This window comes from Capricornis sumatraensis, chromosome 15, assembly GCF_032405125.1.
Source record: "Capricornis sumatraensis isolate serow.1 chromosome 15, serow.2, whole genome shotgun sequence".
NCBI lineage: Eukaryota > Metazoa > Chordata > Mammalia > Artiodactyla > Bovidae > Capricornis > Capricornis sumatraensis.
The window spans coordinates 70,966,852-70,993,916 of record NC_091083.1 but is presented as its reverse complement, the minus strand read 5'-3'; the positions used below and the strand labels follow the sequence as shown (position 1 = coordinate 70,993,916).

The window sequence follows — 27,065 nt, the reverse complement described above, 5'->3', positions numbered from 1 at the left end:
GGAAGAGCTCACAAATTTTCAGTCCCACCTGCTTCCCATGAGCCCAGCTGTGTCATCCCTACACATTTTGACTGAGTGTGAGAGTGTGTGTATGTGTGTTGATATGTGACGTGTGAGTACTGGTCCAGAGAAGCCTTGACCAACAACAGAACTAGAATCCCAACTCGCCCTTCCAAAATCTGACAGCAGGATGAGACAGGAAGCCACGAGGGGCCTTGTTTTTTGATGGCAGACAATGCGGCAAGAAGCAGAACCATGGGAAGTGGTGATGCTATGGGCAGCTGGCTGAGAGGTGGGTTCTGAGTTCCTCTGGAAAGCAGAGCCCACCTCCCCCTTCCCACCCCAGCTGCCCGCCCCCAGCCAGGGCTGCTGGGCTGGCCTGGATTCCAGGGTCCCTCTCCCCACGCATCTCTCTCCTCCATCCCACAGAGACTAGGAGATGCGGCAGCAGCCATGGACCTTCTCCTCCATCTCCTCTATGGGGGCCTTGAACTTCAGGAGTGGGGGGTCTCCACTGGTGACCGTGTAATACACCGAGGTCCCGTTGCTGCTGTACGGAGAAGTTCTGCCTCCGATCAAGGGGGCCTTGCCTTCGCTGCTGCCCTCGCCCGTCCTGGACATGCCGCTGCCCAGGTGGGTGCTCAGGAAGGGGTGGCTGAGCAGCTTGGCCGCAGCCCGCTGCCTCTTCAGCTCCAGAAGCGTCTGGGGGCTCTGTTCCTTGTAGCCACTCCAGGACGGGGTGGCATCGGCCACGCCAGGGTTGCCATAGGCCATGCTGTAGTCGGGCACCTCGTGCACTTTCCAGATGTCCCCGTTGGACAGCGCATACTGGTAGGTGCTGACCGGAGCCCGGAGGCCATTCTCAACAGGCACGTCCATGTCGCTGCGTGGGATCTTGGTGGGAAACTCAGAGAGCAGCACGGGCTTCTCCAGCCTGGGGTTCTGAGGGTGAGAAGGACATCATCATCAGCCGGCTGGGGGATCTGAACTCCAACCCTGCTTGCGCCTCTACTGAGGGCATGATTGCTTGAACCCATCCTCTTCCATTTTCCCTTCCTGGGTAATAAGACCTCCGTTTTCCTTTGGGGAATCTCACCAGTTGTGGGTTTTGACAGACCCAACTGACTCCCATCTTTGCTCCGGGAGATAAACCATGACCCCAGGACCTGGCCAATCAATAAACTCACTATTGGAATTGGTTCAGGAATGGGTTCATAAATTGGTTCCATGAAACTCAACCCTGGGACTTACTGCTAGAAAAACTGGGGAAGAGCAGCTCTGTTTCTATAGGAACTGCAGGGGTGAGAATCATAAACTGGGGACAGTGCGTTAAAAGGTCTGCTTGGCTGTGAAACCATTAAGGAAGAGAGAGCGTGAGACAGAGACACTGCCCCCTCGTGATACGTTTGTTTTTTTTTTAAGATTTTTTTATGTGGACCATTTTGAAAGTCTCTACTGCATTTATTACAACATTGCTTCTGTTTCTCTGTTTTAGAGTTTTGGCCTTGAGGCATGCGGGATCTTATCTTCCTGACCAGGGATTTAACCCAGACCCCCTGCATTGGAAGGTGAAGGCTGAACCACTGGACTGCCAGGGAAGTCCCCTGATGATATGTTCTGAGCCCCCGCATCCAGTTGGCCCAGACTTTCCAGTTAACCAAGCCAGTGCATTCTTTTTGTGTCTGTAAGTCAATCTTAGTTGGGCTTTTTGGTCACTGAGAATCCTCTCCCTATATTCCTGGGATGGCTCGTCTCCAAATGGGAGAGGTTCTTACTCAGAGATCTTTTACACCCAGAAATCCCTGGGTAACAAGAGCTTTAAAAGGAGCTGCTACCTAGAAACTCTAAGGAAAAGGTGGATACATTGACAGTAATAAAAATATAAAGCATACCAAAAATCACTATAAACAAGGTCAAAAGACACACAAAAAACTTTTTTTTTTGGCCACAGGACAGCACGTGGGATCTTAGTTCCCCAGTCCCTGCCCCCTGCAGTGTAAGCACAGAGTCTAAAACACTGGACCACAGGGAAGTCCCCCCACTTATTTTTCTGTAAACCAAAAACTACTCAAAAAAATAAAGCCTATTTGTTAATAAATAAATAAATAAATGAACAAATACAATGCCTGAGTCCGAAGCCTGGAGACTGATTTAATTAACTGAGATTATAGTCCAGACATCAAGTTTTTTAAAAACAAAAACAAAACACCTTCCTAAGGTGATTTTCTTGTACAATTTAGATCGTGAACCACTGGTTGAAGAGACAGGGTTGTCTTATCACGGCTGTGCCTGCTATCAGGGAGTCAGCTCTGCCAAAAGTGGGTACCACAGCCAGCCCTGGGGGCTATCAGTGCAGAGTCCTGTCAGAAATCTGACTTGGGAGTCAGGGTGAGCAAACACACCCTTAGATCAGTGGTTCTCAAATTCTTGCATGCATCTGAATCCTCTGGAGGGCTGGTTAAAACACAGAGTCCTGAGTCCCAGCCCCAGGGTTTATGATTCAGTCTATCTCGTGTGGGGCCTGAGAACCTGCATTTCTCTTTTAATTGGAGGATAATTGCTTTACTATGTTGCGTTGGTTTCTGCCAGACATCAACATGAATCAGCCATAGGTATGCATATAGCCCCACCCCCTTGAAATTCCCTCCCACCCTACCCCCCAGCCTACCCCTCTATATTATCACAGAGCACCAGGTTGAGCTGGGCTTCCCTGGTGACTCAGACAGTAAAGAATCTGCCTGCAATGCGGGAGACCTGGGTTCAAACCTTGTGTTGGGAAGATCCCCTGGAGGAGGGCATGGCAACCCACTGCAGTATTCTTGCCTGAAGAATCCCCACGGACAGAGGAGCCTGGAGGGCTGTACAGTCCATGGGTTCCCAAAGAGTTGAACACGACTGAAGTGACTAAGCACACACTCATATCTGTGGGGTAGAAGGGCTGCCTGGAAAAGGGAATGTAGGAGCTTTCTGGGGTGACAGAAATGCGTGTACGCATTGGAAAGAGGTCACTGACAAATTCGTTTAAGATTTCTGTAGGTTATACAAGTTACACCTCAATCACAAAGAAAAGAGAATTAAAGCATATCGGGGAAGCATCTGAAATGTGATTTGATTTCAATCTACAACTCTTCTTTCCTAACCCCCAAGCTTAGGTGGGCAGGGGCAGAACAAAAGCTCCGAGTGTGCGGGCTCCATCCCAATCGGCGTTTCAGTGGGGATTCTCTCTTTTTTAAAAAAACACTTGGAATCGAATCTTTTTTCTTTTTAACATTTATTTGGCTGCGCTGGGTCTTTAGCTGTGGTTTATCCTCTGATCAGGGATCAAACCCAGGTCCCTTGCTCTGGGAGCGAGGAGTCTTAGCCCTTGGACCACCAGGGAAGTCCCTCTTTTTGTTTTTACTCTTTTTATTTTATATTGGAGTATAGTTGATTAACAATATTGTGACAGTTTCAGGTGGGCGGCAAAGGAACTCAGCTGGACATATACATGGATCTATTCTCCCCCAAACTCCTCTCACAATGGAGATTCTTTAGAGCAGATGCCTTCACTCCTGCCGGCAAGACAAGCTCTCACATGATCTCCTTGTTCACACAGGGAAGCAGGGTCCCACTGAGACATTTTGCATCCCCCCAAGCAACAGGAGCTAGAAATGTTTTCAGCTGCTCTTTGTGTGATGGTAGAACCACAAAGGTACACCACTGCTGGTATGGTCAGCCCCTTCCTTCTTGTGCCCAGTAGTTCTGCTCTGGCCCCAAACTTGCATATTCTACTCAGCAAGACTGCAGCCAGGCACGGGCCTGAATGCATCTGTACTGAGTCAAATAGTGTCCCCCCGAAACTCACACCCACCCCACATCTCTGAGTGTGACCCTATTTGGAAGTAGGGTCTTCACACATGTAATCAGTTACATTAAGATGAGGTCACACTGGACGAGGGTGGGCCCTAATCCAATGACTGGTGTCTTTCTAAGAGAAAATAGAGACAGACCCATACACAGTGAAGGCCACATGGAGACAGAGGCAGAGATTGGAGGCACGCTAGCAAAAAGCCAAGGAATGCCCAAGATGTCAGAAGCTAGGAGACAGGCATGGAACAGAGTCCCCTTCCGATATCCAGAAGGAACCAAGCCTGTAGACAACTTGAGTTTTAGACTTCTGGCTTCCAGAACTGGGAGAAAAGACATTTCTCTCACTTCAAGCCACCTAGTTTGCGGTAATTCATTACAACAGTTCTCAGAAAACAATACAGCATCTTAGGAAAGCGGTTTAATGCCCAGACCATTATCTACTCCTAGAGCCAGCTTCTTAGACGTTCTGCCAGCCCCTATATTTTTCAAAAATTTTCTTCCAACCCGATATCTCAACACAATTCTCAACATCTTGTTAGGTTTCCCCTAAAAAAGTTTTAGCATCCTTCTCTCCCAGAGTGGCCGCCCTACTGAACCTTCTCCTCTGGGAAGCCAGAATAAAATCTCTCTTCTGCTGGAGCTCAAGCAGGCACATGGTGATCACTCACTCCCTGGCAGTTATAAGCCCCTACTGTGTGCCAATCACCCAGCTCTGACGTGAACACGTCCTACACTTGCCTCAGTAACCATGGTAGGCACCCCCCTCAGACAGGACCCAGCTGGTTTAAGGGCGATGGCCAGCTGACCTCCCTCCGAAGGCTCTGAGATAAAGAAGCAACGCCAGGCTGGGGCTCCAGCCGTTCCCCTCCCACGGCAGTGCTCACTGGGGCTGGGTGGGAGGCAAGCTCTCACCGGGTCCTTATTCTCTTGGTCTGTCCTGGTCTCCCTGATGTCCCCGTTGTAGGTGGAGTTCCGCTGATCCTCGGATGCACTCCGCTGCTGCCAGAGTATAGCCTCTCCCTCATACTCCTTCCTGTACAGGTTGGTCCTGTCGGACAGGCTGGCTCGACGTACCACCTTCCTAAGGGGAGAGGAGGGTACTGGGAGGCTGCTTCCAGGCTCCATGGGCAGGAGCATCCTTGGGCGCCCCTGGCTGTCCCGCCCCCAACTCACCCTCGGCTGCCCGCGCTGGACGTCCTCCTGCTCAAAGATGACTTATGCCTCAGCTGTGACTTCATGATCACGTCATGCTTGTGTTTCAGCTCCAACAGCAGGACTTTGAACTCCTCCTCTTCACACAGGTCTGAAAGGGTGGAGGAGGCCATGGTAGGGGGCAGAGAAGGGGCTGGTGATCCCCGAGGGCCCCCCAGACCCACTAAAATTCACATCTTCTGGGGTGTGGGTGGAGGGAAGAAAGCAGTGCCAGCCCTATTTCCTGGGCTACAACCCAATCCTTAGAGGAGTGTAAGAAGAGGAAACCCCAGGTCCCATGCACAGTCCCAATTCACAGGTATGACTGAAGGATTCATACACCTTTGATCGCTTCCAAGAGGAGTCATCAATTCTCCACTGATAGAAAATATATCAAGAGAAACCAGAAGGTACCCCACAGAGCCCAAGCAAGACATTATGAAAAGAGCCTGAAATCATATATCCCCACCCACTCAATCCCTCTCATCCTTTAGTTCATCTGTCTACCTATTCGCTGAACCAGTCATCCATAGGTTCATCCTCTGCCCACCCATCCTCTTACTCATTCATCCATACATTCACCCACTTATCCATCCATTAATCTACCACCCATTAATTTATTCATCAAACTATCCATCTACCATCTATCCAACCATATATTCAACCATTTATCCTCCACTCATCAAAAAAATCAATGAGTGCAGGCATGGTCCTTCGGAACTTACCAATTGGCATCTCATCCATGGACGTCCTAGCGCTGAGACTGGCCCCATGGGACACCAACAGCTCTGCCATCTGCATCTGAAACACAGGAAGAAGCCCAGGTTCCCCCCTGCCCATAGCTGAGAAAGCCTAGGAGTCAGAGAGAGTGAGAGTTCAAAGCTTCTTAGGATGTGATCCAAAGAATGGTAGGGCAAAGCTGACTCCCAGGGAAGGCTCTGCTCCCTAAAGCCGGGAACTCCGGCAAATGCAATGGGCTTGACACCTCCTCCAGCATGACTCAGCCATACCAAGGGACAGAAGGAGTCAGCTATAACTCCAGAGCTGTCAAGTGTTTAAAGAGGAATGGCGAAAGCTACAGAGATTTCTATCTGGGAAACAAGTGGAAAAACTCAAGACAGAAATGTGGGAAATTTTCTAATTTGGCAAATTGGATGTCATCTTGTTAGGACACAACTTGACAATCCTTTTTGTAAACTCCGTAGGTCTTTTCACATCCTACACACTAGCTGTAGTCAACACCCTAAATGGGTCGGGTGTTCTTCTGAACCAACTCCCAGCCCAAAGGTCAGCAGGTTGGCCATAAGCTGGCCTCTCTTACAGCACTGTGGGTGACAACTACCTGTCCCCAGAAGGCAGCCGCGTGCAGGGGCTCCCAGCCATCCCAGTCCTTCACATCCACACGTACACCATGGTCCAGGAGGAGCTCGGCTGCCCGCAGGTATCCGTTGGCTCCAGCTATGTGCAGCTGAAGGAGAGGAAAGGGGTCAGCACTCCCCACGGGGGCTGGTCCCTCATTTGGAAGCAGGATAGCCATTCCCCGGCCCAAGGCCCAGATCATACTTGGGGCCGTAGAATGGAATAGAAGGAGGTGAAGATACCAGCCACGTGACAGAGCATTAGTAAGTCTGCAGTATGGAACCAGAAGGTAAGGGAGAAGGGGCTTCTTTTCTGTCTTCAAGCCCCTGTCGTTAAGGCATCAGCATTTACTGAGTGCTTACTATGCACTGAGCCCTGTAGATCGGGTCTCAGAGGTCCAACAGAACACAGCCCTAATGGACAGATGCCGTGTCATCCAGGGGTCAGGTTGCTATAAGTTTCTGGCAAACAGAGGTTTTGGGTTTTTTTCTTTTTTTTAATTTTCAGAAAGAAAAAAAAAAAGAGGGTATGATCTGGAACAGGCACACATGAAAACTGGTATCACTATCTGATTTATAAATGTTTGATGCTTGCCAACTATTAAGAATGACACACAGCCAGCCAGACATTAAAAACTGTAGGGCCACGTACATAGCTGGGAATAAAAAGTTATGACTGGGAGAGTGATATTGGTGGGTTTTTTGATCTTTTGTTTTACTAAAGTATAGTTGATTTACAATGTTTCAGGTATATAGCAAAGCAATTCAGTTATTCATCTGCATATATTTTTTCCCAGATTTCCTTTCCCATTACAGAGGATTACAACTATAATTACATTGAATATAGGTCTCTGTGCTACACAGTAGGACCTTGCTATTTATTATATAAATAGAAGTGATCATGTTAATAATAATCATGAGTTAATCACCAGAATCTATTGAGAGTTTACAGGCTCTGTGCTGAGCAGCTACATGCAGAATCTCATTGAGTCCTCCCAACAGCCCCCTGGGGAAGGTACGCCTCCCTGCTTCACTGGGAAGAACTGAGATCTAGTGTGTGCCCAGCCATGTGAGTGAAGCCGCTCTGAGGCCAGGCCAAGAGGAGCAGACCCTTGTGTCTACAGGGCTGAGCCACAGACCCAACGGAGCCCCATCCAGGGCAGGCAGTGTCCTGGCACAGCCTGGCCATAACTTCGTCCAGTCTTCATGCAGCGTCCAATCCAACTACCTGACTCAATTCTTGAGTGCTGGGCTGAGCAGGGACCCCTTCCTTAGAAAAGAGCACGAGGCACAAAAACCTAAAAAAGAGAACTACTTCCACTGCTGGATATATATCCAAAGAAAATGAAAACACTAATTGGAAAAGATACAGGCACCCCAATGTTCATAGCAGCGTCATTTACAATTGTCAAGATATGGAAGCAAGCTGAGTGTCTGTCAACAGATGAATGGATAAAGAAGGTGTGGTATATACAGACAATGGAATACTACTCAGCCATATAAAAGGATGACATAATGGCATTTGCAGCAACATACAGGGACCAAGAGGGCCTTATGTTTCATGAAAGAAGACAAAGACAAATACTCTATGGTATCACTTATATGTGAATTAAAAAAATAAACGAATGTATGTAACAAAACAGAAACAGACTCACTAACAGAGAGAGGGAAGGGGGAGGGGAAAGATGGGGGTAGAGGACCGAGAACAAACTACTATGTATAAAACAAATAAGCAAAGTATGTTGTATAGCACAAGAAAATATAGCCATTATCTTGTAATAATTTTTAATGGAGTATAATCTATAAAAAATATTGAATCACTGTGTCATATACCTGAAACTAGTATATTATAAAGCAACTATATGTCACTGAAATAAACAAATAATCAATTTTAGAAGTTTTATTTAAAAAAAAAAAAAAAAGAAAGGGGGATGAGACAGAGGGTGGGACTCAGGAACGGGGTGGGAGAAGTCCAATGATCACATCTGGGCTACCAGGTCAGGCCTGAGGGGCAGTGAGGGAACTTGGTACTGCTGAGCCCTACCTGAAAAGCTGAAGATTCTGAGACCCTGAGTGCTCACAATCACATGGACCCCAAGCCTAGAACAGGATGGGCCCAGCCATGGGCAAGGTTGAGGGGGGCTTCCAAGGCCATGTTCTAGTTCTCAGTTTAGAGGCTGCAGAAGCAGACTTCCCCAATACTGAGCTGTATCATGCTATGAAGGCCTATGAAGAAAGATCAAGAAGGTTTCACTGACATTTGAATTGAAACAGTGAGTGAAGCTAATGAGGCAGATAGAGAGAGAGAAGATTCCATCATTCTCTATCTCTAATGTCTAGTAAAGTATGTGGCACAGAGGATGTGTATGTTGACAGGATGGATGGGTGAACCAGTGGATGGATGGGTGGACCAATGGATGGATGGGTGAACCGATGGATGGATGGGTGAACTAATGTATGGATGGGTGGACCAATGGATGGATGGGAGGACCAATGGATGGATGGGTGAACCGATGGATGGATGGGTGAACCGATAGATGGATGGATGAACCGCTGGATGGATGGGTGAACCGCTGGATGGATGGGTGAACTAATGGATGGATGGGTGGACCAATGGATGGATGGGAGGACCAATGGATGGATGGGTGAACCACAGGATGGATCCCTGGGGTGTCTGGGCTCTGAAGTCAGGGAACCAGAAGAGAGGCTGTTGCAGCAACATCAGGGACAGACAATGAAACAAGGCACTGAGGTGGGAGAGGGTACACTGAGGCAGGAGAATGAACAGTGCAAAGCAAGATGGCCTGGATGAGTGGATGAATGTGGCACTCATCTTGAAGCAGGAGACATCATGGGAGGAGGTGGAAATAATGAACTCAGAATGGACACCTGCAGCGTGAGGTAAAGGAGAAGCTTGGAGACAAAGAGGTGAACGGCAGAGCCAAGCCTCCCCAACCCACAGCTCCCAACTCCCAGCCCCAGCTTCTCAAAGCAGCTGATCCCTGCTCTGCTAACGCTCCACATTCCAGAGGGAACCCTGTCCCCTAAAGGGGGAGGAAGCCCAAGGCTACAGACAGGCCCCCGCTATGTAGACTTGACCTCCCCGTTCAGCTCCAGCCAGTCTGAGTTCTGGTCCTAACCCCCCAGCCCAATATAGCCTGGCCCCTCTCCTCACCAGTGTGGCCCCCTGGGCATCTACCCAGTCAAGGTCCTGGCCAGCTGCGATCATACAGTGAATGTCCGAAATCATCTGCTGCTCAGGAGCTGCCCGCATCTCGTTGATTTTCTCCTGGGTGATGCCTGCAGTGGGCAGGGGGGGGACTGAGTCAGCACTCCCAGGCAGAGAACCCATGGGGGAGGGGAGGGAGGACAGAGGTGGGGAGGTATGACTCCTCTTTCCTAGGGTCTGCCAGTCAAGGGGGTAAACAGATGTGCTCAGAGATCATTTCTTCCAGGCCCAGTGAAAACGAACACCACATATTGGGCCACGAACAAGAGCCTGGAACCCAGTTGGCACTGTATTAATATCAATGACTGTTACATACACAGCTCTTCTACCTGGCAGTCCCGACCACCCACCTACCCACCTCCAGCTGCTCAAATTCCTGGCTCTGTCTCATCCTTTAGGTCCAGCCTGGATCACCTCCTCAGCTGGCCTCCCCTGCCCACTCTATCTGACCAGGTCTCTGTTCATTTCTTCCACTTCATCCACAGCTGTGTTTGCAGCACCAGGCACGCTCAGTGAATCTCTATTACAGCCACGACTGAATTACTGAATATATCACTTCTGAATGGAGAGCTGAATAAATTGAGGTGGAGGGACTCAGAAACACATTTTCAAGCCTGAATCTCTAGCTAAAATTTAAGTGTTACTGGCAGCTACTAAGGAGAGAGTGATTTGCTCTGAAAAAAAGGTCAATGAGAGCAAGCATTCTTGGATAAAACTCAGGGGAGGGCTGTAAACTTGAAGGGAGAAAAAGAATGATCTATTTTCACTAATTTTTTACTTGTTTAATTTTTATTTGTTAGTTTCTTTTTGGCTGTGCTGTGTCTTTGTTGCTGGGTGCGGGCTTTCTCTAGTTGTGGCGAGTGGGATCTACTCTCTAGTTTTGGTGTCTAAACTTCTCAATGTGATGACTTCTTGTGTTGGGGAGCAGGGGCTCTGGTGCACACAGGCTTTAGTTGTTCAGAGGCATGTGGAATCCTCCTGGACCAGGGATCAAATCCACGTCCTCTGCCTGCCAATGCATACTTAGATTCTTATACACTGGACCACCAGAAGTCTTACTTTCACTAACTTTTCAATGAGATATAGCATTTCCTTCTAGTCTAAATTCATAGTAGAACTGGCAGTGCCCATGACTTTGTCACCAACAGAAACTATAGGTATTTTCACACCATGTTATCTTATTGTTTCGTGAATCAATGAAGTTTCTATATTATACATTTAAAAGTATTTGAGGAGCCCTACTTTAATAGCAGTGGTTTCCTTTATAATCCTATGGCTTTGATAAATGCATTTAAAAATACAGAAGGGGTGGGTCCATAGATTCACCAGACAGGCACAAAAATTATTAGGAAGTTCTACAGAAAGTGGACAGGGAAAGCTCCAGCGCCAGGGAATGGGCAGGCCAAAAGGGAGGTTCCTGCAGCCATCTGGGCAGAAACACAAGGGCAGAGATGAGGGGAGGACCTCAGACTGCAGTCCAGGGTCTGGATTTGAGATATATTTCTAAAGAGGAGGCCTTTCAGGAGCATGTACTGGGGTGGCGGGGGCGGGCTGAATTTGTTTCCTCTCTGAAGCTCATTTGTGAGCTGAGAACAGCCCACATCTTGTTTATCTGGGGTCCCTGGCAGCCCAAGTGGTGCCTGGCACAGAGCAGGCAGCCGTGAATGTTCTTGACTTTGTATTTTCCCAAATGGGAATATATCTTTATTGTGGATGTTTTGAATTGAACTGTCACAGCTGCTGAAGAGACGGGGCCAGCTGAGGCTGCCCATGCATGTGGGTGACACAGAAGACAGCCACGCCCCTCCTTGTGCACAGCTCGTTTTCCAGGCTTGTTCTGTGTTCGCATCTTGTCCGTCACGTGGGTAACAACCTTCGTGGGGTCCCGTCCCAGGTCCTGAGCACTAAGCGATGGGCATGCCTCTAGGTAACTTGTTCATCTGCACTGATCTGAGAGATGCTCGCCACAGCCCCACACCCAGCCCACTGCACAGCCGGCGGCCCTGCCCTTACCCTGGTACGCCATGCACGTCTCGATGACATCCAGGGTGGGCTCATCCTCACAGAGGTCATAGGGCATGTTCCCATCGGAGTTGACAGCGAGCAAGTCGGCTCCACTGCAGAGAGAGGACCAGGGTGAGGGCCAGGAACGTGCAGAGGGTTGGTCTGACTGCCTCTACTGTCCAGCCTCTCACCCACACCCCGCTGTGCACCCCAACACCCACAACCCAACCACAGTGCAGCCCAGCAAGAGCTGCATCTCCAGGATCTCAGGAGAGCTGTGCCACTTTCCCCAGCTTCCTCCTCTGTTGAACCAGCAGGTGGGCACTTGAGGATAGATGTCAAATAAGAAAAGACAAAATTAATGGTGGTAGCACCACCTCCCAAGCATTTGCTAAGAGCCAGGCTTGATCTAAGCCCTTTACATCATCTGACATAATCCTCATAATAGTCTTCTTGGTTCAGTATTATTGGCCCCATATCACTCAAGGGAAAACAAGATTCAGACAGGGTCAGTTACTTGTCTGAGGTCACACAGCTAGGATGTGAGAGGTTCAAGACGGAAACCCGGCTTTTTCATGGGCCAGCTCTTTCTACTTTTCCCTGTCCTATTTCAATATTAGACCAAGTACATAAACACCCAAGGATACCCCCAATTCCTCCTCTAAGTCCCTTCTCCAAAGGCAAACCAGGATGGGGCAGGAGAGAGCCTTGGGACCCTGTGGGAGAATTCCCCTTTGGGGCCAGTGGCTCCCAAATCCATGGTCCTGGGCTGCCCTGTGGCAGAATCACTCAGACGCCACTGAAATAAAATGCAGCTTCCTGGGCTTCACTCTAGACATCCTGAAACAGTCTCTCAAGAGGACGGGGCAGAGTTGAGGATTACACATTTTAAACCCATGATTCTGGTACAGATTGGTGCTGGGGATTGTTACCATGTTGGTATCCTCTCCCTTTTCCTCTCGCATCACTTCTGATTGGATGGTGGCCATCTGATGCCCCTGCAGACTTAGCCACACCAAGGTGTTCATCAGAGGTGTGGGCACGGGCCACCTGCCAGTCCTCTGGCCTAACAGCCCTCCCCTGGGACCTCTCTGAGCTCCTGTGTGCTCTTGGGTAAGCTAATCCACCTCTCTAAGCCAGGAAAGCATCTCTATCACCCAAGCAGCCACCCGATGGGCCCTGGCTGCTCTGCTGAGACCTCTGCCAAAGGCCACTTGCCCTTGGCCACTATACCTGAATCCCTGTGCTCAGATGCTGGGTCCTGGGACTCCAGCCACCATTGATCTCACTTTGTCTTGGTTTTGGGACTGAAATTGCCTAATTTCCTGCTGAGTTTCTCAGGACTTTTGCGTCCCTGAGTGTTCAGTGCCCAGCACAGGGCGTGGCCCAGCTCAAATGCCCACCAATCATTAGATGAACTCAATGAAATACACTTGAAATTCAAGGTTGCCTCTTCTCTGTGTTTGCAGAGCCTGAGCAGACTGGAAAGAAGTTCAGGATCGGGGGAGACCGTTTAGAACTCTACAGAGGGAAATGGCCTTATCCCTGGGAAGACATTGCTATGTGGTGTCCCCCAAAGTAGGTTCTGCCCCAGAGAAAAGCATGTGGATGGGATTTGAGGGGGCAGAGCCAAGGAAATATGCCTGCTTTTTCATAGCAAGAAAAACGGCAACAACACATAAGTATGGAGATGAATACAGACTTGTGGGGACAGACAGAGAAAAAGATGAAAAGAAAGAGAGTCATACCCTGATACAAGGCCAAAGACACTACAAAAAAACTACACACCAATATCCCTTATGAACAGTGATGCACAACTCCTCAAGAAAATACTAGCAAACCAAATTCAGCAGCATAGTAGAAGGATTATATGCCATGACCAAACGGGATTTATTCCTGGAATGCATAGATGGTAAATTGTGTTGCGTATTTTATGAGCATCATATCGGGAGAAAGGAAGAGAATGAAAAGAGAGAGAATGTGAATTAAGAGAGACACAGGGGGAAAGACAAAGTGAGATCAAGGAGGAAAGAAGAGACAGAGAGGGAAAACAGGAGAGAAAGACACAGGGATGGAAAGGGAATGTGGGGAGAAAAGGGACAGGCACCAAAGAGACAGGAAAAAAGAGAGAGAGATGGAAGTCCCCCGCCCCGACACCAAGAACAAGAACCCGGAAAAACACCAAAGGCACACTCATGGCTGACTCATGTCAGTGTATGGTAAAAACCACTACAATATTGTAAAGCAATTAGCCTCCAATTAAAACAAATAAATAAACCAAAGGCGGACGGAAGGCTGCTCCTGGGGGAGAGAGGGGCACGTACTACTGAACGAGGATCTTCACCAGGTTAATGTGGCCGCAGGTGGCCGCGGCATGCAGAGGCGTCCACAGCTCGTTGTCCTTGGCGTTCACGTTGGCACCGTGGGAAAGGAGCAACTTGACAATTTCCTCAAAGTTGTCGATGCAGCACTGTAACGTGGACATAGGCAGGGTCAGCTCCGGGCAGGTCACGACGAGGGCACACCCAGTTCCCGAGAAGGACAATGGACCCAAGCTGCCTGAGTTTGAATCCAGCTCCATTACGTGCATGCTGTGTGTTCATGGGCAAGCCATGGAACCTTTCTGAGTTAATAATGTACAAGATAAAAGTATAAAATAATATAAAGAATAAAGTCAGCTATAAGATGCTTCACAAATGTTGGTGGAATGGGATGAAATTTCAAATGAGGCTTTAAAACCTTTACTTTTTAATTTCGGAAGGCTTTCTTCAAACAAAACTGTAAGGAGAACTCTTAAGTTAGATAGCCAATAAATTCAAGCAGGGCAGCTCAGGCTGAAGCTGGGGTGTGTGGGGGTGGGGGTGTTGAGAAGGTCCCTCTTCCCATCAGTGGCCTCCCTAGATTATAGTTTGAAACCTCTGACTTAGGAATTTCTGACCCAGAAGCTAGTTCTTGGGGAAGTCCCAAGTAACGAAGCCTCCTCGCAAAAACCCAGCTCCACCCAAAGGCTCTAATGGGTCCTGACAGAGTCCCTGCGAGGAGAGAGCCATGTCATGCCCTCCCACATGTAGGTCAGCCCCAATGAGAAGGCAGCTCGCAGAGAGATACTGGGCTCCAAAAGTCACTGGAGCCCCCAAACTCCAGCGAGGGAGAGTGAAAGATTCCAAGGGGACAGAGGGAGCTCAAGCTGGGGCCATGAGCAGAGAGAGGTGAGGACAGAGGAGGCAGGAGACAGGGAGCCACTTTGCAGGCTGCAGGAAGGATCTCAGATGACCTCCGGAGACACCAGCAGGGCACAGGGCAGCGGACCTGTGGCTCAGAACTGCCCATCCAGGGATGGCTCTGCCCTCAGTGCACGGGAGACGCTGCAGTTATACTCAGAGGAGCAGCACAATTCAAACTTGTTTTTTAAAAAAATCCCTCCTCCAGCTGCATGCGGAGAACAGACTTCGATCACAAGCTTCTGGAGGGAGAAGAGGGAGAGTGAGGAACTATGTCAAAATCACCCCATTTAAGAGATGATGGCAGCCTGACCTACAGAAGTGATTGCAGGCATGGGGAGAAGTGACTGGATGCTAGCAGAAAGAGCGGGGGCACCTGTGGGAGCCCAGGGCCTCAGGGGGATGCGGGGATGGAGCGGCACCACAGCCCCCACCCCCATTCCCTGCAGAACCAGGGGTCAGAGGGACGTCCTCAGTGGTCCAATGATTAAGACTCCAAGCACCCAATGCAGGGGACCTGGGTTCTTTCCCTGGTCAGGGAACTAGATCCTGCATGCCACAACTAAAAGATCCCACATTTCACAAGTAAGACCTGGTGCAGCCAAATGCATACATCCATTCATACCACACACATACACAGCAAATACATGCATACATACCAAGCACACATATACGAACAAAGCACACATATACATACCAAACACACATACATACCAAATACATGCGTACATACACAACAAATACATGCATACATATATACATACCAAATACATACATATATTTTTTTAAAAGAAAAAAAGAATCAGGGGTCAGCCCTGGACATATGGGACATATAGGAAATGAGCAGAGATGGTGCCAGGTTCTCTTTATGCATCATCTGACCTGAGGTTGGCTGGGTCTGGGGGCATTTCTCCGGACACGAGAGTCAAGGGTGACCCAGTGGAGCAGGGCACTGCCTCAGGTGGGCGAGAGAAACGTGCAGTGGCATGGTACCGCCAGCAGAGGGCGCCAAAAGCACCAGAGTGAGGCAGCCTGGAAAGGCGAGGGTCCCCCGGCAGGCGGTCCCTGGCAGATGAGTTTGGGATGGCCTGGTCCATAGGAGGAGCCAGGAGCAGCCCAGACTGTGGGGTGAGGGGACAGGAAGGCCAGAGATCCAACCACGAGGGGCTGCAGAAATAAGACAGTTGGGGCGGTGGACAGGTGGAGTGATTTCGCACATAGAATTGCAGTCTTGTGAGAAAGATGCCCAGGGGGTGGGCCAGTCTGCAGCTGAGAAACGATTTGAGCACGGGCTGGGTTGGGACCTGGGTGCAGTGGGGGCTGGGCTGGGACTGGTGCAGTGGGGCCTGGTACGTGGTGGAGGAGGGCAGCGTCCTCGCCCACATTCCCCAAGGTGGGCCATGGCACCTGGCACCGGATGACTCCTCCCGCCCCCTCACTTCCCACGTTCAGTCCATCACCGGCTGTGGATTACATCTGATTGCTGTCCCCATCCCCACTGCCCTGGCCGAGCTTCATCATCTCTCTCCCTGTCACTTCCCTTTCACATACCCTCAGCCAGAGAGAGCTTCCTTGTTAACCCAGCCATGCTGCCCTCAGTTTACAAAACCTCTGAAGGCTCCCTGTTGCCAAGAGCAGAAAATCCATAGGAAGCTCTTGTTCCTTCGTTGACCTGGAGCAGTAGTGATGATGACAATGACAACAATAACAACAGCCCCAGAACAGCAGTAATAGTAACAGGTCACATTGCCAATAATAGGAGTTAACGCTTTTTGAGGAGTTACTAGGGCCATGCACTTTGCTAACTTTTGGCCATGCATTGCCTCAGTGAATCCTCAGAAAAACATTTCCAGGGCTCCGTAGCCATGTAGGGCTAGAAGCTATGGTTCTGGACAGTGCCAATATGCAGAACATGTCATCCTCATAAAGGCTGTATTGGATGGTGCTGCCCTGAACCTCAGTTTCCTGAGCTGTAAAATGGGGATAATAGTATTTCAGAGTTCTTGTGATGATCAACCCACGCTTCACATATGTGATGTTGTTTTGTTAAGAAGTGAACATATGACAGATTTTCATAAGAATGAATGAAAATCATTCAATCGTGTCTGACTCTGTGACCCCATGGACTGCAGTCCACCAGGTTCCTCTGTCCATGGAATTCTCTGGGCAAGAATAATGGAGTGGGCTGCCATTTCCTTCTCCAGGGGATCTTCCCAACCCAGGGATTGAACCAGGGTCTCCTGCATCGCGGGCAGATTCTTTACCATCTGAGCCACCAGGGAAGTCCCTCCATAATAATAATATCTAATATTTATCCAGTGTCAGATGATGCTTATAGGGTTTTATGTATATTTATTTAATCTTCACAACAATCCAGTGACATGGGTACTGGTTATGCCTCTTTTACAGATGAGGAAAATGAGGCACAGAGAGCTTAAGCAACTTGCCCAAGGTCACACAGCTAGACTCTGTGGATACATGAAGCCCTACGAGACAGGAAGAGACGCCAAGAAGACACACAGGGAGCTTCCAAGCCAATGGCTGAGGGTGGGGACTTGCCCCTGGAGCTTATGGGTAGGGCAGTGGCTACCTTTCCTGCCCTCAGAGGGAGACGGAGAGGGTCTCACCAGCCCAGGCTTCCAGAGCCTGGCCAGGCTGCCTTCAAGTCCACCTGCTCTGACACTTGGGCCAGGGCGCAGGGAGGTTCAGCCTGTTCACTCATTAACTCAGCAGGCACATATTGAGCACCTACTGTATGCCGACATGGTGGGGGACAAAGTGGATACACCAATGAGAAAGAGACATGATGAGCTCTGCCCTCGTGCAGTACACAGTCTTAGGTAACCAGAGACCAACATTAAATGGTCCCACTAATGGCTGGAAAGCTTCCCTGATAGCTCAGTTGGTGAAGAATCTGCCTGCAGTGCAGGAGACCCCGGTTCGATTCCTGGGTCTAGAAGATCTACTGGAAAAGGGGTAGGCTACCCACTCCAGTATTCTTGGGCTTCACTTGTGGCTCAGCTGGTAGAGAATCTGCCCGCAATGCAGGAGACCTGAGTTTGATCCCTGGGTTGGGAAGATCCCCTGGAGAAGGGAACGGATATCTACTCCAGTATTCTGGCCTGGAGAATTAAGAGTCGGACACGACTGAAAGACTTCCACTTTCACTGGCTGGAATGACAGAGGTGCTCAGAGGATATAACCGCACAGCTCTCAGACTCTAGCTGTGCATGCACCTAAACACTGGGTGAGATGCAATGGGGAGCAGAGAGTGTGTGCAAGGGACCAAAAAGTCAAGTAGCTGAAGGCCTGGCAGTCAGCATGGCCGGCTCCGCAGGGACACTGGGGTGCTCCTTACCCTTAGTGTTATGCGAAGACACGGGAGTGCTCTGAGTAACATCAGCAGATGTTGGGTCTGAGCATCCCTGCGGCCACAGCACGGAGGATGGATCAGGGCATGATGCCTGAATGCTGGGGCCCAGGGAAGGGGCTGCTGCAGCGTGAGGTGATAAGAAATGTCAGCCAGAGCAGCCCCTCCCCAGCCAAGTGGGGGTCTGGGCCCATCTCACTGCCCTAAAGAGGCTGTGTGTTATGACAGCACATGGTTCCTGACCAGAGTCCAAAGCAGTGTGACCTTAGGCCGGTCCCATAACCTCCCTGTCAATCACTGCTGTCACCAGGGTGGACGGATGCCTTGGTGGATGTGAACAAATGTGCTTCATACACTGTCAAGCTCCGAACAAACTTGCTTTGTGTGTCAAACACTTTGCCAGGCAGTGAGGATGCAGCGGACAAAGGCTCCCTGTCCCCGGAGGCAGTGTGTGTGCCACGCACGTGGGCACGGGGCTCTGTGGGCGTGTCTGTAACAGACACATTCGTCTCCCGGGCAGACAAGAGCCTTTCAGAAGTGGCAGCTGCGGCTCCCCTCCCCCTCCTCCCTGAGGGTCCTGGGCAAGAAAAAGCGAGGAGATGGGGCATGTGTCTAGGTGGGGAGCAGGGAGTCAGGGGTCCCAGTGGGTCCTTACCTGGTGCAGGGCAGTGAGTCCATCTTCATTGCACAAATCAGGGCTGACCTTATTTTTCAGGAAGTAGCGCACTGCAACAGAGGGGAAAGAGGTGACTGTCTTGTCACACATTCCATGAGCAGGGGTGCGGGGGACCCAGGTAAGACCCACTGTCCTCCAGGTCCTGGCACCATCAGTCTTATTTACTCCTTACAAACCTCCTGCCTCTATCCTCCCCTACCCATTCAAACCCTAGTTCGCATCTTGGACTCAAGTGCAAAGGGAAAGATGCAGGGGTCAGCACACACATTCGGGCACAACTTCTGTACATTCAAGTCTACCCACTCAGAGTGGACCACAGCACACGGAGGCATCAGCGAGTTCATTCATTAAGGCAGTACGCACATATTGAGCACCTACTGTATGCCATCGTGGGGAAGAGTGGTGAGATACACCAAGGAGCAAGAGGTGTGGATTCTGCCTTCGTGCAGCTCAGAGTTTGGGAAACGAAAGACCGACATCCAATGAGCAAATCCAACAGCCCTGCAAGACCCTTCACAGACCTCCACGCTTTAGGTTACCCGTCTCTGGTCAGTCTCCAGCCAGGCCACCCCCACAGGGCGAGGTGTCCCTGAGGCCAGTGGGATGAAGCCCATGGTTTCCCTTCTGGCCCATCTTACCCTTCCCTGTTCACATGGCTCCAGGGCCGAATGTAGAGCCTGCGCAAGCCTTGTCCCTAGACCCAGCTGCCCAAGGGTGGACCACGCAGCAAGAAAGTGCACCTCTAGGCTGAAGGGGAGACCACAGCATGGCTGTTTGCAGAGCCAATGGAGAAACTTGGCTACACAAGCTGGCTTGTGTGTGTGAGGCCCTCATGATGCTGAGAAAGCCAGGGACAGAGGCCAGGGTCCTGCAAGTGCGGGAGCAGGCCAGCCCTGGCCTCTCAGAGCCCCTCTCATGCCCACCTAGTCTGAAAGTGTGAGTATCTCAGTTGTGTCCGACTCTTTGCAACCCCATGGTCAGAGAAGCCTGGTGGGATATGGTCCATGGACCCTATGGACCCTATGAACCCTATGGACCGTAGCCCTCCAGGCTCCTCTGTCCATGAGATTCTCCAGGCAAGAATACTGGAGTGGGTAGCCATTCTCTTCTCCGGGGGTGGGGGGTGGGGGTCGTCCCGACCCAGGGATCTGGTCTCCCTTATTTCAGGAAGATACTTTTATCATATGAGACACCACCTTGTCTGGCTCCCTCAAAACACTAGCCGAAGTGCGCACCCCCTAATGCCCATGGGGGGCGGTGTCTCCACGCCACCACCCACACGCTGGGGCAGGGCCACTGTGGTTTCCTAGCCGATTTGCCTGTGCTGTCAGGGGGACAAACTCGAGTGAACTGTGAAGGGTAGAGGGCAGGCCATCCATTCTGCACGCTGAATATCCGCTGGGCAACCCCAGAGGAGGCAGGGGAGGGAGATGAGGTCTCTGGAAACTCAATGGGATGGGGGCTGTCTTCATTAGGCTCAGATCCAGGAACCACAGGCCCAGCAGCACCCTCGGCCTGAGTGTGACCAGTCCCCCCTGCGAGGGGGAGGCTGAAGTTTCCACCCAACTTCCTGGCAAGAGGTGACACATCTCCCACAGACTTGCCCGAGATGATTTCATCACTGCTAGGGGTCAGGGGGACAAGGGCTTATATATAGTTTACACTCAGGTCCTCTGGAGCTGCCCTGTCCACTAGGGAACCACTGGCCACAGCAAGCTCTTGGGGTTTTTCAAATGTTAACTTGTAAAAATTCAAAATTCACTTCCATCAGTCATTCTGGCCACATTTTAAGGACTCAACAACTACAAAGCAAAAGTGTTAGTTGCTCAGTCATGTCCGACTGTTTTGCGACCCCAGGCTCCTCTGTCCGTGGAATTCTCCAGGCAAGAGTACTGGAGGGTTGCCATTTCCTACTCCAGGGGATCTTCTTGACCGAAGGATCGAACCCAGGTCTCCCTCATTGCAGCCAGATTCTTTACTGTCTGAGCCACCAGGGAAGCCCCCAACAACACAGGTGGCTACCATATTAGAAAGTGCACAAATAGAACATTTCCCATCTTCACAGAAAGTTCTATTGGACATCGCTGCTTTGGGGCATTACACATGGAAATTAACTGCATCACCAACTGCTCAGACCCTTCTGTGGCTCCCTGCAGCTCTGGAAACAAGTGTAAAACCCTGACGATGGTGTAGAAGGTCTGTGTGATGTCTGCCCTGTCTGCAGGCCTCCATGTCGCCCATTCATTCACACTGTGGCCTGTGAGAACTCCTCTTAGGGCAGAGGAGTTTGCTCAGTTGTACAGTACTCCCAACCTACCCGCCTCTCCAGTCTTTTTCTTAAATTTCAAACACCTTTCACAATGGTCTTTTGTCAGCTACAGAGTCACCAAATCTCCTTTGATCTCTGAGCTTTTGCACTGCCTGTTTCCATTACCTGGACAACTCAGTCATCCATGCCTGCCTGCATCCATCCATCTAGCCTCACTCATTCATCCACCCATCCACCATCCATCACCCACCTGCATCCATGCATCCATCCAGTCATCCACCCACCCATCCACCCACCCACCAGCATCCATTCATCCACCTATCCACCATCTATCCACCCACCCTCATCCATTCATCCATCCAGTCATCCACCTATCCACCAATCATCCATCCACCCACAGCCATGCATTCCATCTCTAACACGCACACACATACATACACACACACACACCTGTCTCACTCCTCATCCTTTACACCTCAGCTAAAACTTCCCGGATGAAGGTACTCCCCCATTCTGCACACCCACAGCATCTACATATCTCATATATATAGCCTTATCACAACCATAATTACATACCTATTTGGGTAATCATGGCGGGCTTTGGGTCTGTCTGCTGTGACCTGGCACTCACTGCTGAGGTCTGGCACACAGTTAATCCTCAACAACCCTCCCAGGACCCTGACTTACTTGGTGACCTCCTAGCTCAGTCCAAGGACACAGCTTATCCATCTCTCAGCACAGCAGACCACCCTGTAGGGCTGACCTGAATGGCTCACATCTGGAGTATTCAGCGCGGCCCATGGGGACTTCCTACCCGGATGGACGGTACTGGTCTCAGCCTCAAGGCCATGTTGAGAACACTATGGCAAAGCCACTGATCAGTGTGGCCCAGCCTGTCCACAAGGGGTGTCCTGGGCCTGACAACTGGCCTTTGGAAGAGAAGTGACCACAGTGCCCCTGTGCATCACAGAAGGTTCTGGAAGGTTCTGCTCCCATTAGGCCAGGGTTCAAATCCTTTGGGGGTGACTGGTGAACTAGGCTTCCGGTCTGGGAGACACTCTCTGAGGCAGAAATTAAGCGTCAGGTGCCAAAAACAGTCTTTGTGTGCAGTAATTATTGGGGTGTTCTCTGTGCGATGTGGGAACCTAAGACATATCATTACTCCAATGTCGGGCAGTTATTTTCAGCCCAAGAGGTGGGACAAGTCATCTCCGTCTCTAAGGAGCCGTCGACAGTCATGACCCAAGGCCCCTCTCTGTTGGTTCTCTTATACTTTAGCTGGAGCCTGGTTCTGGACACAACCCACTGGAGCAAAGACTCCACCATCCAGGACCTAGCAAGGCTTTCCTGCCTCTGGGGTTCAACAATAAAATGATTCTTCTGGACTTCCCTGGTAGTCCAGTGGTTAGGAATCTGCCTGCCAATGCAGGAGATGTGGTTTGATTCCCTGGTCCGGGAAAATTCCACTGCCACAGGGCAACTAAGCTCATGTGCCACCACTGCCGAGTCCACAACTCTAGAGCCCGTGCTCTGCAACGAGAAGCCACCGCAGTGAGAAGCCCGCACACTGCAACTAGACAGAGGCCCCTGCTCACCGCAACCAGAGAAAGCCCTCTCGCAGCAATGAAGACCCAGTGCAACCAAAAATAAATAAAAAAATTTTAATGTTAAAAAATTATTCCTCTATCAACACTGTCTTTTTACTGAGCCCCTCCTATGCACCTGGGTCGAAGCAGAACTGCTTTGTTTGATGGGTTCATGTCTAATCATTCCTCCTATGGAGAAAAGGAGACAGAGGGTCAGGGAAGTACAGCTCACCGCCACACAAGACTGAGTAGAGGAAATCAGACTCTCTGATTTCTACGCCCAGACTCTTGACCACAAGACTGCTCTTTTCTGCCCCCGGGGCCAGGCGTGGCGACCAGCAGTGCTGGAGTATTCAGAGCTGGGCTAAAGGCTGGTGTGGGGAGGAGGGGGATGGGAGCGTGGCCACAGTGACATCTGCTCTGTAAGCATCAGAGGCCCTTGAGTCCCAGCCCAAGCCTCTTCTTGCAGACAGAGGGGCTCAGAGATCTACAGCCAGGACAGCAGAAATACCGCAGTCCCCATGGGGCATAGAGAGACATCTCAAGGGACAAGTTAAACACAAAGTCGCTTCCTCTCACTCCCTACTTAAAACTCTCTCCTGGCTCCACATTGCTCTTAGACTAGAGTTCAGGGCTTCCCTGGGGGCTCCATGGTAAAGAATCTGTCTGCCAATGCAGGAGACGAAGTTTGAATTCCTGGTCCAGGAAGATCCCACATGCCGTGGAGCAACGGAGCCCGTGCACCACAACTGCTGGGCCTGTGCTCCAGAGCCCAGGAACTGCAACTACCGGGCCCAGACACCACCGCTACTGAAGCCGGTGCGCCCTAGAGTTCGTGCTCCACAACAAGAGAAGCCTCAGCGATGAGAAGCCCACACAAAGAAACTAGACGGTAGGCCCTGCTCACCACAACGCAGCAACAAAGGCCCAGCACAGTCTAAATAAATAAAATAATACAGAAGAGAATCGCGTTCAGAATTCTTCCTCGGCCTTCACTGGGTCAGCAAACTACAGCCCATAGGCTGTATCTGGCAGGCAGCCTGCTCCGATAAATAAAAATTTCTTGGAACACATCTGCACTCATTCATTTGCATATTGCCTGTGACTGTTTTTACCCTACAACACCACAGTTGATTAGTTACAACAGAGACGTACGGCCTGGACAACCTAAAATATTTACTTTTACTATCAGGCTTTTTACAGAAAAGACCTGCTGACCCTGGTCTTCACGGTCCTGCATGGTGTGGACTTGCCTACAGGGCTACCATCTTGCTATTTTCATCAGAGTCTATGGGAATGGCTTGCTCTGAAGTTGTGCAGTGTGCAGCCTGCTCAACTGGACCTAGCCATCCTATATCCCTAGCTCTCGAGGCTCTTGCTCTCTGAGCACCTTGCACAATAGAGGTAGCTGGCTTAGGCGGATCTGAGGGGTTGGTGGGGGCTCAGAAAGAACAAAGGCAAGAAGGGCACGTGCTCCTCTCCAGCTGGGCACGCCCACCACTTCTCCTGGTCACCCACCCCTCCCCGCCGTCTGCTCCTTGCCTCCACAGCCCCAACAAACACCAGGCTTGCCCATCAGTTTGTCCACATGACCCAAGAGTCCCCATGCATTTACTCAGCTGTGACTTTAGGCAAGTTATTCCTCTTTCTCTGGGCATCAGTGTTCTCATCTGTAAAATGGGGAGCACAACAGCATCTCCTTTGTGGGGATGCCATGTGGGTTAATTAAGAACCCCTGAGAGCTACTACTATCATTTATATTAAAAACAACAACAACAACAACCACTGAGTTCCTGCTTGGTCCTACTCTGTGCTGGGTGCTGGAAATGTAACCGTGAATATCTTGCATTTCTCAAAAGCCCCTGACCTGGTCTTAAAAGACAATGACCTTCTCTCTCCAGGGGACTCTGAGCATCTGCTGGTTCAAGGACCACAAGTAAGGCCACAGCCAATGTCCCCGCCACCCCCCCAGCCCAAATAGGCAAGACCCCACTAAGATGGTAAAGAGATGGCTCTCGCCCTCCCCTCCTGTATTCCTGTGCCTGGCACCAACCCCGTCGCTCCGCCCACACCTCCCTGGCAATCTGGCTGGAATCTGGGCCAAGCAGGGCCATCTGCTCCCCTCTGTCTCCAGCTGTAGCGAGCAAGGCTGAACCGGCCCATCTCGGCAGGAAGCTGGTGGCGGCTGCCTTTGTAGGGAGAAATCACTGCTGACAAGCTTGTGTTTTCTTTGCCACCTGACCCACTCTGCCCCATCGAGCAGACTGCCTGACCTCGGGCTGGTCAGTGACATGCAACCACAGCTGTGGCTCCTGTCTTGGGCTGTGGGGGACAGCAAGGCAAGAGGTATCTGCCCACTGGATGGATGGACCTTGGACAATCTACATCTGCCGGGGGTGCCCTGGGGCTGAGCTGCTGCCGCCTGGCCACATGACTTCCACAATCATGTTCGCGGGACACCCACTCACCAGGCCCTCCTCCCTTTGCATCTCGCTTCCTTTCCTGCCCAGCACCCAGCAACGAAGCCTCATCCTCCCACTGCCTCCTAGGCGCTGCGTGATCTAGTTTCTGCCCCTTTCCACCCCCACTTTATCCCACCCGCACCTCCTCCCTGAATCCCTCACCAATTCAGTCACACTGGCTTCTTCCATTTCTTAAAGCAAGACAAAAAGTGAGTTCCTCAAGGCCTTTACACAGGGCTTTCTGCACCTGGAACCCTCTTTCGTCCCTGACTTGACCCAGCAAACTCCTCTTCATCCTTCTGATTCCAGCTGAAATGTCACCTCCTCCAAGAGGCCTTCTGAGATCACCCCAATCTCAGTCACGTTGCCTGAGTTATTCTCTCCCATAGTATCCTGGACATTTGCATTTCTGCTTTGCAGTAGTACCTACTGCAACCAATACTTACAGGGTCATTAGTGAGCAGATATTAATTATATAGTTATATGTTTAGTCTTTTTAGACTCCATGAGGGCAGGGATCCCCCACTGATTGGTGTCCCCAGTGTCCAGAATGGAGCCTGGCTCAGAGCAGGGGCTCAAGAAATATCCACTGTAGTGCGAACACCTAAAACCTACTGTCTCAGTAAATGTCTAGTACTGAGTGCAGCATCGTTATTAGCTATGATCACCACGCTGCCCACTGGAGCTCTAGATGCAGCCATCCTACATGATGGCAACTGTGTACCGTCTGCAACATCTCCCCAAAAACGTAACCTATACGAGGAGACTGGAGAAGGAAATGGCCATCCCCTCCAGTATTCTTGCCGGGAGAACTCCACAGACAGAGGAGCCTGGCAGGCTGCGGTCCTTGGGGTTGCAAGAGTTGGACATGACTTGGCGACTCAAGAGAGCGAGAGACCGAGGAGATGGATGTGTTACTTAGCTTAGCTGTACTAACCGTTTCTCTCTCTATATATAAAGGTAGATAGATAAACGGCATGTTGTACACCGTAAATATGTACAATTTTTATTAAAAGTTTAAACAATCTATCATGTGAAGGAGCAAAGGTAGGAAGGAATGAGAGGAGAGTGGACGGCTCTGGGGGTCCACGGAGCTCCTTGTTACAGCTCCTCATTCCAGGGGCCATGGGACTGTGGGGCATGGTCTCCCGCTGGGGACATACACATAGTCCCACAGACACAACACAAAGAGTGTGACTTAAGGACTGAAAAGCAACAAGCATGGATTTTGCACAGACATGCAACAGGAGACACCCCTCCTTGAGCCTCCAGTGGCGGTGCAGCCAGACCTGGGAGTTGACCAGCAGCCCACTCCCAGCCCAGGTACCAGACACCCATCATGACCCTTCTGCCCCGATCTCAGTCCTCACTCTTAGTCTACCCTACACATTTGGTGTTCTTTCTATAATTCAGCATTGACTGTGTTACAGGCACTATCTTAGGTACTTTATGTCTATCAAATTCGTTAGTCCTCCATTTACATCTATCAACTCCATAAATCCACTTATGACGACCAGTGACCTGCTATTATCAATTAACTGCCTGCCATTATCACCCCAGTTTACAGGTGGGAAAACCGAGGCTCGGGCTTGAGCTCGTGAAAATGACTTGCCGAAGGGCACGTATCTAGGAATGGCAGAGCTGAGATTTTCACTCCCAGATTCTGACTGTCTCCAAAGGCTGCTTAACCATTTTCCTAAAATCATGCCAAACAAGGACCTGGGGAAGGGAAGGTGGGCAGCCAAGAGATGTGCCAGATGGATGCAGATGTGAGCATGAAGAGAGCCACAGAGATGACAGAAAGCTGGAGGAAAGGTCAAGACTGTTACCAACAGTTCAGCATTCAGTAC

At 50.5% G+C, this 27,065-nt stretch overlaps 1 protein-coding gene across 1 annotated transcript in view; it reads right to left on the bottom strand.

Moving 5' to 3' along the window:
• Positions 1-432: 432 nt before the first annotated feature.
• PPP1R16B (protein phosphatase 1 regulatory subunit 16B) overlaps positions 433-27,065 on the bottom strand; it is a 75,350-nt gene continuing 48,717 nt past the window's right edge. The window contains exons 2-9 of the mRNA XM_068987490.1: positions 18,878-18,948; positions 13,956-14,101; positions 11,641-11,744; positions 9,574-9,698; positions 5,766-5,841; positions 5,023-5,152; positions 4,762-4,930; positions 433-942 (exon numbers count right to left, since the gene is read on the bottom strand). Coding sequence (XP_068843591.1) covers positions 433-942; positions 4,762-4,930; positions 5,023-5,152; positions 5,766-5,841; positions 9,574-9,698; positions 11,641-11,744; positions 13,956-14,101; positions 18,878-18,948 — 1,331 coding nt within the window. The remainder of the gene's footprint in view (positions 943-4,761; positions 4,931-5,022; positions 5,153-5,765; positions 5,842-9,573; positions 9,699-11,640; positions 11,745-13,955; positions 14,102-18,877; positions 18,949-27,065) is intronic.